Genomic DNA, 14,090 nt, shown 5'->3' on the forward strand with positions numbered 1-14,090 from the left:
TAACAACCTCTTCTCGTGTTTTACTTTTTCTGTAAACACATTTACCAGTAGGGCCTGCCAAAAATTACCCTGTTCAGACATAAAAGGAAATACTGTGAGGGTTTAAGCCCTCTGGGGAGGGATTTTGGGGGGGGGGCGGAGGCAGAATCCTGCGTTTGCTCTGGACTTCTGTGCAAGCTTTATATTGCTGAGCTGAGCTGGGCTGGTTGCCAAATACAGCCAGCTACAGTAAGCGGATCTGTCCTCTTCCGCCCCCCCCCCCCCGCCTTGCAACTCTCCTGCAAAACACTACTTCAATTGGGGGAACAAGCCTGGTCTGTCACAGGACTCCTTCTTTCGCAGAGTGATGTCCTCAGTTGTTAGCTTTGCCCCGAGCTTAAAAAGATCAAAAGATGAGTCGGGCACTTGTGATACTTTCTGGGAATAAATAAGTTGGAGTTGCTGTTTTTGGTTTTGTTTTTGTTTTTAAAAATCCTGCTTGAACGTTTATTAGTTGGCTTTCTAAATTGGTGTCGCATTTGTAGTGGAGAACTTCTATGGCTTACCTGCAGCATTTTTACTTTTACGTGTTTGCACTTGTAGTGAACCAAGACTGCAAGTTTTAATCTGTCAACTGAAGCTTTATTGCAAATTTTAATAGGTGAGAAACCTAGTATGATTTTGAAGCTATTTTGGTTCTGGTGTGTTACTGTAAAAATGAATGAAAAAGAAGAAAATGAAATTTGCCTCCCCCCACAAGTCGTGAGCTTGTGATTATTCTGAGGGTGTGTGCCTAAATCATATAATTCCTCCATTAAAAGCAAAACACTGTATTGATGTTTTGATGTTGAGGTGCATTTCATTGATCAGTTATAAAGCAGATTATTTAATCAGTGAAGGCTGCAGTTGTGCGTATGCTTACTTGTGAGAAAGCCCCGTTGAATTGAGTGGGACTTCTAAACAATAATGGTTGGCTTTATTCAGCTGATGTTTTGAATAGGCAGAGTGGAGTGGGAGACAAAATCCTTTCTCTTCATAAAGGTAAAGGTACCTCTGACCGTTAGGTCCAGTCCCGGATGACTCTGGGGTTGTGGCGCTCATCTCGCTCTATAGGCCGAGGGAGCCAGCATTTGTCCGCAGACAGCTTCCTGGTCATGTGGCCAGCATGATTAAGCTGCTTCTGGCGAATCAGAGCAGTGCACAGAAACACCGTTTGCCTTCCCGCACTTTGATGTGCTTTCAAACTGCTAGGTGGGCAGGAGCTGGGACCGAGCAATGGGAGCTCACTCCATCATGGGGATTCGATCCGCCTACCTTCTGATCGGCAAACCCTAGGCTCTGTGGTTTAGATCACAGTGCCACCCGCATCCCTTTTTCTATTCATATCCCCCTTATTGTGGAGTTTCTTTCTCTCTTGGTTCCTTAACTATGTTACCTGTGAACAGGTTTCCCTCCCACATCATCCCTGTGTGAAGCATCTGACAAGGGAAGGAGTGAAAGAAGTGAACTTCCGAGGTGCAAGAGGGAGGAACTCTGCCAAAGTCTCTTTGCTGTTCATGCTTAGGGTGGGTCAAAGAGCTGAGCCAGGAGAAAATGGGTGCTTTGGGATTAGGACCCACTTGGCCAGCACCTGAGCTTCCGTCCATATCACAGAAATGATATTAGGACTTCCAGGAGTTGGTAGAGACACCTTTTTCTTAAACAACTTGCAGAAGTAATTCTGTGCTGTCCAAAGTAAATTATCCAGCTTCTGTAAAAAAAAATAGGCAAGTGAGTTTAAGAGTATGCGTGTGTGCCTAAAAAAAGGGAGAGTTCTGCCAAAGCTTCATGTAGGCAAAGAGAAGGTTAAACACCCCTTTGCCCTGACACTGAGTCACTAGTCGGAGACTCTGCTGCTCAACCTTCAGCCCTTGCTCAGTTTTAATCTGTGGCCCATGTTAAAAGTAAAGTAGCCTTACGAGGGTATTGGGGTATGTGCACCTGGTTATCCAGACCTTCAGAACTAAACATTGGAGTAGACTTTGTTAATGCTGCTCCTGCTTGTTGACAACCTGCGGTTTTGGTATATGTATGTATGGTCAGTTTATGAGAAAATAAAAGGCGTAGATGCACGATGTGGGGAAAAAGGGGCCCAGTGGATTTAAAAAAATGGTGCTACATATTCAGGGTGTGCTTGCTTACAGGGCAGCCTCATCCCCCCCCCTTTACATCCTCAGTTCTCTAGTTGTAAAATGGGTCCAGGCAGCTTACTTCACAGGGTGGCTGTGCTACTTTGTGAGTAAAGAAGGACACTCAGTGTGCATGCCGAAAGGACCTCTTTGGTATTAAAAATACAGAGTAAATGCAATCCCATCCTCAACACTAGCCGGAATGACGCAGTTGCCTCCAGGGGGTTGGTTTTGAGAACTTAAAGGGCAGCAGGTTGTAAATTATTTAATTTAGTATTATGATTGCTATACTTTTAGGCAATTGCAGGTTGTTGTTTTTAAAGTGTCTGAATGTTCCATTCTGTAAAATGAGAATAAATGAGAACCCTGATTTGGGAGATGGAACGTAAAGGAAACAAATGGCTCTAGTAGCATACTTTGTTACGACAACATATACATCTGTGTGCACTGCTTTCATTTGGGAGGCAGAGCGGTGCTTTGTGAGGGAGGGAGAGAGTTGTCACCATTTGGATTTCCCACTTCAGGCACCAAAATATCTTGAGCGAGCACTGAGTGTGAATAATATTTAGTGATTTGCTGGAACAAAGACCGCCTGTCTGTTCATACGCAATTTTTGAGCTTAATTTTTAAAACCGGAAATTTCACAATACATATTTTGTACAGTGTATTACACCCTATGTGCGAATTATTGGCAAGAAAACGCCTTCTCCTTACAGTAAACAAAGGGCTGGGAATGGGGAGACTCCCAGGATTAAAATTTATCTAAGTTTAGACCAAGCAACTCTGCTTTATACAAAATAACCACCACCCATAGACTTTCTTGGCTTAACAGAGCTATAAGAACAACATACATATATAACGTATAAATTGTATCTATGCAAATTATATCCAACAGCATAAAAGTGTCTTTACCACAAGTGTTTACTTTGTATCATTTTAATTTTGTTTTAAATGTATTTGCTTTTTTGTTTTTAACTGTTTTTTATAATCTTAAGTGTACATTGCCTTGTGTCGGCGATTAATACATCAGTAATAATATAGAGCAGCTTTCCTCTGGCACACTGAAAGTCCATGTGGAATTTCTTGGGCAGGACTATTCATAAACAACAAATCATCTTTTGTGCTAAGAAAGTATTAGGAAAATCAGCAACAACCATGCATATTTATTTCAGAAATTGAACACACCTGCTCTTATTTTTAGTCCAAAGTTTTAAGTTATTTTTAGTCTACTTTAGATTTATACCCCGCTTTCCTATAAAAACAAGAGCCAAAACTACATATAACAGTGGGAGAGAACCAGGCTGCAGTACTGCAGTTCAAAAGAGAATCTGTACCTGCTGCAGTTCCTTGGTCAACATAATTGTCACCTCCCCTTCTTTGACTCTGGCCATCCTATTTCAACCTCTCTGCACTAGCTGGAAAGGTCTGCCCAGTGTGTACCCTCTCTTCCATCATTCTGGAAAACCCTGGCTGATACCTGCATTCAGCTGAATGCCATTCAAACCCCAAACTGATAATGTTTTTCTGCTAATGGGCTGCTCTGCCAGAGGCTGAATTTCTCAGGAAAGTCTCTCTTAGCTGGAATGCCTGCCATTTGAGTTGCATTTCTCCTTCAGCAATTAGTAGCTTGACTTTATTAGTAGCTTAAGGGTTTGCTGATTAGGGATGGGACACAACTTCCAGGGGAAGTGCAGGTAGGTACAGGAGCTTTCAATAAGGTCTGATATTCCACATTTCTTGGCTCATTGATCCTTATTTTCAGAAGGCAGTAATCACTTTTATTTACCCTCTCTCCGCTGATATCCTCGAAGAGCATTGTCATATTCTATAGTTTGTTCATTGCCACCATCAGAACACAAAGAAATTTTAGACTAAACAAACAGGCTGGAAAGTGCATTGCACATTAAATTCGCACACGGAATCGAATAATAAACTGCAACCTTAGGTTCTCACTTCGAGAAGCTGGCCAGGGGCTTGCTACAGAACACCTTTTAGGATCTTTTTTTCAAAGCCCAGAACGAAATGTGATGCCAAATGAAAGACTTCTTTCTCTCCGCATATCTGAACGCCTGGCCCGCACAATAAAGCAATTAAAGTGGAAGTGTGCAGCAGCTGCCGCAGCTTGGAAATTTCTGGTCTTCCCCGATAATTACGTTAGTGGTGGAATTATCCTTTCTCCGAACTGAGCCTGGAGTGGGGGGTGGAGAGATCGCTCTGCTTCAGTAATCCAGACCGGATTACAACGTTGTAATTGGATCCCTGTGCAACGAACTCCGCTTTGTGATGCAAGCCACTTGTTTTGCTGCTCTCTGAGCGTTCTAAGTCGGTCTCTGTCTGTTCCGGCGTGTAAAAAGGACGCTTTGAGGGCAGCTATTAAGGGCTGCCAGAATATCTTGCCTTAATAACAGGCCTCTTGCTATCTGCCTCCTTGCTATCTGGGACGATTGGGGCAACGGAGGGGGGGGGAAGGGACTCCTTCCTAGGGAAGCACAAGCAATTTACATTGGCAGTAAATGGGGCTGTGGATGTACTTTGTGCTAAAGCAATCCCCCTAAAATTCTGCTGCAAGGTACCCCCAAATCCAGGGCCCAGTTTTTCAAAGCCCTCCCCCTAATTTCTCCTGCTTTGCAATAGCTTCTCCTAGCCAATTGGGAGGGGCAAGGATCTCTTTGGGAAGGGGGAGCAAATAAATCCAGGCCCCCTGCAAGCGCCTCTGAATCAAAGAGACTGGTTCTGGCCCCTGCTATGTGGTTTGTGGATGAAGGCTGGGAGCAAAGTTCCCTCCTTCCAAAGTTGCTGCTACTGTTCCGTTGCACCTGATTTCTACCTTACCCTTATCCCTTGTAAGACCTTCTGTGTCGTCCTTTCCCAGCCCTGCCTTCTTTTCCTCGCACTGGCAGGCTTCCTTCTCTCCAGACTTTGCCAGATTAAGTTTTTGCAAGGCATTTGCGCTGGCGTAGACAAGGTGCTGAAGCTGTGGCATCTGTGGAGCTTAATTCCACAGCTCCTCTGGCTTTGGGAATGTCTGCAAATGTTGCTAATGCGCTTTTGAGCGTGAAACTAATTCTGGCACGACTGCACTGGCTACCAATTAGTTTCCAGCGCAATTGAACGAGCTGCTTTTGACCTAGAAAGACGTAAGTAGCTCAGGACCTTAAGGCCCACCTCTCCCCACATGAACTAGCCAGACCCTGTGCTCATCACTGGAGGCCCTTCTCTCTCTGCCCACCTCTGAGGGAGGTGCAGACGGTGGAAACTTGAGAACAGGCCTTCTCAGTGGTGGCTCCCTGCGTGTGGAAGGCTCTTCCCCAGGAGACATGCCTGGTGCATCGTATTTATTTTTAGGCAGCAGGCAAAAACATTTATTTTCAGCTAGGTTCTATGTCCTTTATTTGAAGGGTTTTAGGTGTACTTGTGGCCTCTTAACTTAGTTGGGTGGGTTGTGTTAAAGGTAAAGGGACCCCTGACCATTAGGTCCCGTCGTGGCCAACTCTGGGGTTGCGGCACTCATCTCGCTCTATAGGCCGAGGGAGCCGGCGTACAGCTTCCGGGTCATGTGGCCAGCATGACTAAGCCGCTTCTGGTGAACCAGAGCAGCACACGGAAATGCCGTTTACCTTCCCACCGGAGCGGTACCTATTTAGCTACTTGCACTTTGACATGCTTTCAAACTGCTAGGTTGACAGGAGCAGAGACCGTGCAACGGGAGCTCACCCCGTGGCAGGGATTCGAACCGCCGACCTTCTGATCAGCAAGTCCTAGGCTCTGTGTTTTAACTCACAATGTCACCTGTGTCCCTAGGTTGTGTTAGTTCTGCCTTTTTATATACTATGGTTGGTTTTAAGGGTTTGTTTTCGTTTTTATTCTTTGTTTTGGTGTTAGTATTTTTAAAGCCACTTTGGGTCACTTTTCACGAATAAAGGAACCAGAAATGTATTTGATAACAATAACAATATTTGCAAGAACAGGCACTAGAAGATTGCTTTTTTAAAACAGAGACCCAAGATTTTCATGAAAGAGTTGTCCGTCCCAAAACACATATTGTACTAGGAAGTCCCCAGTTCAAATGTCACCTCAGCTGCTCTTTGTGACGTGTGTCATCATGGGTGTGCAGTCTTTTTGTTTCAAAGGACAAAATGTACTAGTAGCCTGCCCTGAAATCATGAGAGAATCACAAAACAGTTCATTAATACAATTTACAGTAATGGAAAAGAATTTCCAGTCATTCTGTTTGGTCTACTATTGCAATAAAGTTTGCAGCGCTTTCAGTCTCTCTCAAAACAATTGAGATTACATACCTTTTGTCATTCCCCAGATAGCTCCAGTAAATTGCCCGAGTACTGCTAAATCCTGTGCTGTTATGTGTCACTTTGGGGGGGGGAGGTTTCAAGTTTTGGGCATGCTGAATCTTGATGGGCCGTGGTCAAATCAAATAATAAAATTCCTGTGGAAATTGCTAATAAAAACATCTTGGGATCCTGTGTTAATTTTAACTCTCAGCATGTCATTAATAGGATCTAGTATACATTTTATAGTTTTAATAACAGAACCACCACCAATGAGCAAAATTATCCTTTCCCCTCCATGTTTCCAGCATACACCTGAGCCCCTCCCATTTGTTTTTGACAATTAAATATACTTTTCACACAGAGGGAAGCAATACAGTGGTGCCTCTGGTTGCGAATGGGATCCGTTCTGGAGGCCCGATCACAACATGAAAAGAGCGCAACCCACAGCGGCACATCTGCGCACGTGCGGGTTGCGATTTGCCGCTTCTGCGCATGCATGTGACGTCATTTTGTGCTTCTGCGCATGCGTGAGCGGTGAAACCCGGAAGTAACCCTTTCCGGTCCTTCCGGGTCGCCGCGGGACCTTAAAGAACGTAACATGAAGCAGACATTACATGAGGGATGACTGTAGTGAATTTATTCACCAATGGTCATAGGTGAGGCTTTAAATTAACTATCCATTTAGCTGAATTATTTTCTTTAATCTGTAATGAAGCCTGATAGATTTGGGATCAAACTCTCTTGGTGGTTTTTACTTTTATAAAGGCAAGCTTCCCACTGGGCATGCCCAATCCTGTGTGCACATGTAGGGTGATGCTCTGGATCCTGGCCTTTACCTCCACATGCAGTTTGGGGGTGCAAATGCTGGTATCACTTTTCAGAGCTCTCATAAGCTGTTGTTGGCATCTGACTGTCTTGAAACAATGGAGTGCACCTCTAGGGGCAAAGTCTAACTGCTGTGTTAGCAGCACCGAAGTGACTTCTCTGGGCACAAGCCCCCGGGCAATGGTTGGGGAGGTCCTGAACTGCCCAGAAGACAAGACCCTCTTGGCCTCACTGATGTGGTCCAAAGGAAAGCAGAGCAATACATTCAGTACCAGCTTGGCTGCAGGAGTTGCATACAAGGCACCATCCAATTGTCTTAGGGACGCCACTCCAGATTTGTGTTGGGTTTACTCCTTAGCCTTTTTCTTCTCCCAAAGATATTCTGCAAGGCAGCAGAGGTTGAGGATCAGAGTTTTCCTTCTCCTAGATGGGCTCCCTTCCCAGGTGGACAAGCCCCATCTGCCCCTCACTTCCCTCTACAGGACGTGCAGAATCTGCCTTCTTGACCGTTGGATGCGCTATTGGTCTTGTCTGCTCAGTCTGCTGGATCCTGTCTTTGCATGCAGTAGAAGTCCCTAACTCACTGAGGGTTTGATACCCATTGGCTACCCTCACCTGGTTTAGCCCGCCAGTCAAAGCCATTCCTGAGGTGCGGCTGCTGTTCCCTTCTGACAGCTTCTAGGAGCCACAAGTGAGAGCAAAGATCAGGGTGGGGACCAAAGGTGGACAAGCTGCCTCAGAAAGAGCATGATGTGTCTCCCTCCCCTAACACCCCTTACACCTCTTTCGTAAGCAAATGTGACACCTCTTTCGTAAGCAAATGTGTGTAAAGGAGCTCTGAACACCTGAAATGCAGTGGTGATGCTTAAATGTGCTAGCTTTCAGCTTTGAAAGAATCCAGTTTCTGAGCTCAGCCATCTGCATTCTGCTGCTTGAATCAATTTGACTATCTGGCACCTGAGGTACCCGATTCCCTGCTCCAGTGAACAAAGCTTTGTGGCTGCTGTCGGGATTCTGGCAAATCATCTCATTATGCAACATCTGCTAACACCAGCAAAAATGCTGGCTGCTTGGACAGGGCCGGAAAAATCCTAGAAACCAAATGCTGGCACCTAGGTTAAAAAAAATACCCCCAATCTCTTTTCTCAGGTGTTGAACACTTGAGAATAAAAGTTTGCATAAGGAGCCAAATCCTTATGACTAGTCCTGCAACTGATTTCATTGGCACATACAAAAACATCACTCCAGTTCCCCTCTCTGCCACCTCAGTTTCCCCTATTACTCTCTTCCGCAACTTTCTAATGCATGAAGAGATGGAGAATTGGTCCCTTTGCATGTTGCGGCTCTTACAAGCAAGCAAGTGTTCTTTATTATTATTTAATATTTATATATCCCACTCTTCTGCTAATAAGAGTGGTATGTGACAGAGCACTATATTATAATCTGGTTGCAAGGTTTTAGCTAGCACTCACCACTAATGACAGGTGACCTGTGAAATTGCAATATGGCTTTTGAAAATTTACTTGATGTGTATTTGTTTATCTGGCTGTTTGACTTTTAAAAATACCCTGTCCCACCCCAAAGGCTCCTTACAGTGTGTAGGCGGCATAAATCAAATGGACTGCTAACCATCAGTATGATCCTTTCTCTCTCTCTTTCAGCTCAGAATGTGACTGTGGAAGAAATTATCACCGCCTACAAGCAAGCCTGTCAGAAGTTAAACTGTAAACAGATACCCAAACTACTGAAGCAGATCCAGGTATGTGCCTTTCCTTAAGTGCACAGCAGAAACGCTTATCAGATTCGTCTGTCAAAGGCAGAGATGGATTTTTATAAACACTGAAGAAAGCTGGCTATCACTGGAACTGAACAGTAATAAAAAAAGTCCTCTCTTGAAGCTGGGTCACATGTATTTCAAAGGCTGCAGCCCAGGCCCATGTAGCACAGCAAACACTAAACAAGGACAAGGTTTATGTGTTTGCTTCCAAGATGGCTGTACTAACCTAGAGAGGGAACTGGGCCAGAGCCCAGAGAGCTAAGTGAGCCTGCAAGGTTATGAACATCGGAAGGTGCTTCACACAGTAACTGAAGATGCTGAGCTTTGAGCCCTCCCTAAAAGCATACAGGGATAAATCTATCCATGCAGGCAACAGTGATCTAGAGCCCATTACTGCTCCAATGAGCAGCTTCCTAGCCTCTTTCCCATAGCGGCTGCTGTTTGGGTGGTTTTAGGAAGTGCTGCTCTCTCTGTTGCTGGAAACAAGCAAAAGGAACAAGATCTTCCAATTCAGCAGCAGAGACCCACTCCAAAGGGCAGGGGTTCCCCAGACGGGGACATTATGTCCCATGTCATTGCACAATGGGCAACACCCATTGGCAGGACAAGACGAAAGCCCTCTCTTTTGCAGAACGTGAGAGCTGGGCAGGCCGAGGGAGGGAGAGGTCCCCCTTCAAGTATTTGGGTTCCCAGGAACCTTCAGAATGGTGCCATCTACACACCCAGGGTGTGAAAGAGGGAGGTCAATTTTGCCCCTTATTTTGATTTGAAACCCTTCCTTCTCTGAAAACAACAGCTTGGGACAGAAAATCATCAACTGAGCTTTCAGCTCATGTTGAGATGATTGAAGAATTACCAGTAGCAACCAAAATGTCAGTTATCATGAACCAGGGCAAGAAAATGAATCCACCTCTACTTGTTTTGCAGGATTTGCGGTGTAATGCACACACTTGCATTGTATATTTGGGCCGATGAATGAAAACCTCTTTGTTATGAAGTGGCTAGCTATTATCACTTTCTGGAATGACAGATTTGATTATGTGCATCCCTAGTCGTTGTTTACATTGGTGTAATGAACTTTTCACCCTTCTATTAGCTGGGAAATTTTATTATTAAATCTGTTATTAGAAGTGTTCGTGTAAATGTGTGTACATCTGTCTTGTTCATTTCTTTTTTTAAAAAAGAAAATTGTGTTGTTTAAAAAAGGCCAGTCTCCAGATTGGACCCAGGAGCAGCCCAAACCAGTCCTGGAGAAAGAAGCTAACCCTTATATATCGGGATACAGTGGTACCTCGTAAGACGAATGCCTCGCAAGACAAAAAACTCGCTAGACGAAAGGTTTTTCCGTTTTCAATTTGCCTCGCAAGACAAATTTCCCTATGGGCTTGTTTCGCAAGACGAAAACGTCTCGCGACTTTGTTTCCTTTGTCTAAAAACAAAGACATGTTTTGTTTATAAAGTTAATTTATTTTCCCTTCAATTTTTGAACTGCTCTTTACAGTATGTGTGACTTTAAAGAGCAGTTAATAAACTGTTGTTGTACCAAATTTGGCTTTGTTTTGACTTTTTTTGACCATAGGAACGCATTAATTGATTTTCAATGCATTCCTATGGGATTTCGTGATTCGCAAGACGAAAAATTCGCTAGACGACAAAACTTGCGGAACGAATTAATTTCGTCTTGCGGGGCACCACTGTATCTCCTCTCATCGGACCTGTTCCTAACTCTGGATCTGAACCAAATTGGGCTGGGCCTGGATCAGATTGGGAAATGAAAGACGCTCATATTACATAGAGCTTTTGAAACACTGGGCTGTCCATGCTTCCCTTTAGGTCTTCTTCTTCATTATATCTAACCTTTAAGCCGTTCCCTTCCGTGTGTAGTAATTTGTTGTTGCTTTATTGCAGGAATATAAAGACTTGACTCCCAGGATAGAGTGCCTGGATCTGAAAGGTACATATTTCCGTTCCCAAGTCTTCTGTTGACACAGTGCAGATCACGATCACCTTGCCGACTTTGGTTATTTCTCTGTGACTGATCCCTCAAACCTTCTATCTGGGAGTCTGTGCTTGAAAATGGTCCTCTTTGGAGATTAGGAGGGGTTGGGGAGAAGGAATGTTCAGTGTTGTAAATGTGGGATCATTCTGCCTAGGCCACAGGTGTTACAACATAGTGTCATGTGCAGATTTGATAAACTCAGAGGTCTTGTTTTGCTGGCAAACGCATGGAAATCTTGCGTTCTGAAGCCAGCTCACTATTTCAGAGGTTTGCCAGCCTGCATCTACACTCCCCTCCAACCCTTCCCCCCCCCCCAACAGCACCCCATTTTGTTCACATCCCAAATCCTTTCTCTGGTCCCAGATTTAACATTTGCAATAGCCTGCAAATGTTTGGAAACGTACCAGATTGTGTAACCATGTTTGGCACATGCAAACGGAACACACGGCTGACTCCAAACTAGAGGTGCACGTGGTCCTGATTTGGGGTTATGTGGGGTCATCCCCTCCCTCGCCTCTCCCACTCCCTCACCTGGTTTCATATTTCATAACCAGCGAGTCGCTCCTTCCAAACAAACGAGTGAGCATCCTGTCCGTACTGTGGATACAGGTTGCTGACTTCAGGGCGCGTTTACGTACAGAGTTTGCCTGTGAAATTTCTGCTGCCGTTGAGAGGCCAGTCCTAGTGGGCAGGGCGGAGAAGATTGTGAAGGCCCCAAGGCATACAAGGGTGGGGACTTCATTGGAGTGGAAAAGCAAAGCGGTGGCTGAGCAGATGGTATGTGATTGGGCAGGAGGAGGGGAAAGAGCTGCCACTTCGGGTTTGCTGGCTCCTTAGCAGAAATGAAGCCTAGGCCTGCAGTCGTTCTTCATATTTGGAGTACAGCACCAACGATGCTTCGTGGTGCAAAACATTCAGCTTAATGTCCTGGGTTCCTTTGGAGGAAAGGGTGGGATATATGTTTAAGAAATACTGTATTTTTTGCTCTATAAGACTCACTTTTCCCCTCCTAAAAAGTAAGGGGAAATGTGTGTGTGTCTTATGGAGCGAATGCAGGCTGCGCAGCTATCCCAGAAGCCAGAACAGCAAGAGGGATTGCTGCTTTCACTGCGCAGCGATCCCTCTTGCTGTTCTGGCTTCTGGGATTCAGAATTTTTTTTTTTCTTGTTTTCCTCCTCCAAAAACTAGGTGTGTCTTATGGTCTGGTGCGTCTTATAGAGCAAAAAATACGGTAGCTCTGCCTTTCCTGTAATATTTAGAACGCCAGTTCTTAGCTCTCATGCAGCAGGTGTTTTTAGAATGTTCCTATTTAGACTTGCACCATTGTTTAGGGAATAGATGATGAAGTGTCATTAGAAAGTCTGGTTTAAACCAGCCTCCCACCCCGCCCCTGGTTTAAATCATTTTTGTACCCCACCAAGTTGCACCTTAATGCCTGGGTCTCTATAGCCCGGTTGTTTTCCAGTTTTTAATGCAGTGTTTCTCAAACTTGGGTCTCCAGTTGTTGTTGGACTGCAGCTCCCATCATCCCTGACCAGTGGTCCTGCTAGCTAGGGATGATGGGAGTTGTAGTCCAAGAACAGCTGAGGACCCACATTTGAGAAACACGGATGTAATGCACCCTGTGCTTGACAGTGAACCCTTTTAAATGCTGGAGGCTTGCAGATTTACTTTGTCTCTTGTTTTCCAGGCGAGAAGTTAGACTACAAGGCTTGTGAGGCCCTGGAAGAGATTTTTAAGCGCCTCCAGTTCAAAATAGTGGATTTGGAGCAAACGAACCTAGATGAAGATGTAGGTTTGCATGTAACATATAAAGAACTGCCTTTCTTCTTCTCCACCCCACATCTTGTGAACAGTCAGCTGAGTTGAATCCTGCCATTCTTTAACATGGAGGAACTTACAGTTCGGGGCTGAGCGTTTAGATATAAGGAATATGGCCCAGTGTTGTCTGTTCCCATCACCCACAGCTCTCTGGCATCTTCGGCAAAGCATTTCCCCAGGCCTGTGGCTGGAGATTGAACCTGGGACCATGTGCACACAGAGCTTTGCTCCCAGATCACGGGTCCCTCCAAATGGTGTGACTGGCTCGAGTCCTCAGACTGAATATCTTGACAAGCTGCTCTTCAAAAACTGCAGCAAATTGCTTCCTGAAAGTGGATTCCCAACATTGGCTAGTGATGGCTCTGTCTAGGCTTTGGGGGCCCTGTTCATAAGACACGTTAGTGAGGCCCCTTAATTTGGAAGAGGCAGGGTGTTCAAATCTAAAATCCTGTTGAGCTGCTGGTGGTCACGTAGGGTGAGAGTGGTGGCAGGTTGAGGTGGCCTCACAAAGGTTCGTTCTCATCACTCCCTGGACCCTGTCTAAGGCCTGATCTGCACATTAAATCATAGAATTGTAGAATTGGAAGGTGTCCGAAGGGTCATCTAGTTCAACCCCCTGTAATGTAGGGAAAAGTGAATTGTGCTCCTTCAGAATATAGGTAGGGGGTTGCCATTCTTGAATAAACTCCCTCTTTTAAAAACCAAGCAAAGCTCCATGCAAGTGGAGAATTGGCACAGCTGGGAGATGGATGAGGTTAAAAACGCCCTCCCTTTTGTGCTTGTTTTCTTCTTGCATGAGGACTTAAATGTGACCACCCCCCACAATTCCACCTTGGGATTGTGCCATGTCTTCCCACTCCATTTGTGGACAAGGTTTATGGCCCACTTTGTTAAGATGTACATCCAGCATTAAAACAAAAATAAAAATGACCCCTTCATTTATTAGGCACTTGAAAGTGATGGATGACCAGCTCCAAATTCTCCCTCTCTCCCCCTGCCCGCTCCCTGCTAAAAAGTATAAATCTGGGGCTGTAGTCAGCTAACTTTTACTCAGAGTAGACCCGTTGGAATGAATGAGCCTAAGCTAGTCATGGCAAGTAATTCAGTGGGTCTACTCTGAGTGTCTCATCTTAAATTACACAGCCATCAGCAATGTGTTGTGGTTCCCTCTTCATGCAAATTATGGGAGTTGCATTTGAGTACATCGTGCCAGTTCAGTCTGCTCCTCTCAT

At 45.0% G+C, this 14,090-nt stretch overlaps 1 protein-coding gene across 1 annotated transcript in view; it reads left to right on the forward strand.

Annotated features, from left to right (window-relative positions):
• The window catches only part of PPP1R37 (protein phosphatase 1 regulatory subunit 37), a 50,214-nt gene that overhangs the window by 19,012 nt on the left and 17,112 nt on the right, over positions 1–14,090 (forward strand). Inside the window, exons 2-4 of the mRNA XM_081200191.1 lie at positions 8,923–9,020; positions 10,947–10,992; positions 12,728–12,828. Coding sequence (XP_081056317.1) covers positions 8,923–9,020; positions 10,947–10,992; positions 12,728–12,828 — 245 coding nt within the window. The remainder of the gene's footprint in view (positions 1–8,922; positions 9,021–10,946; positions 10,993–12,727; positions 12,829–14,090) is intronic.

Source organism: Podarcis bocagei (genome assembly GCF_964188305.1).
Source record: "Podarcis bocagei genome assembly, chromosome: 7".
Lineage (NCBI taxonomy): Eukaryota > Metazoa > Chordata > Lepidosauria > Squamata > Lacertidae > Podarcis > Podarcis bocagei.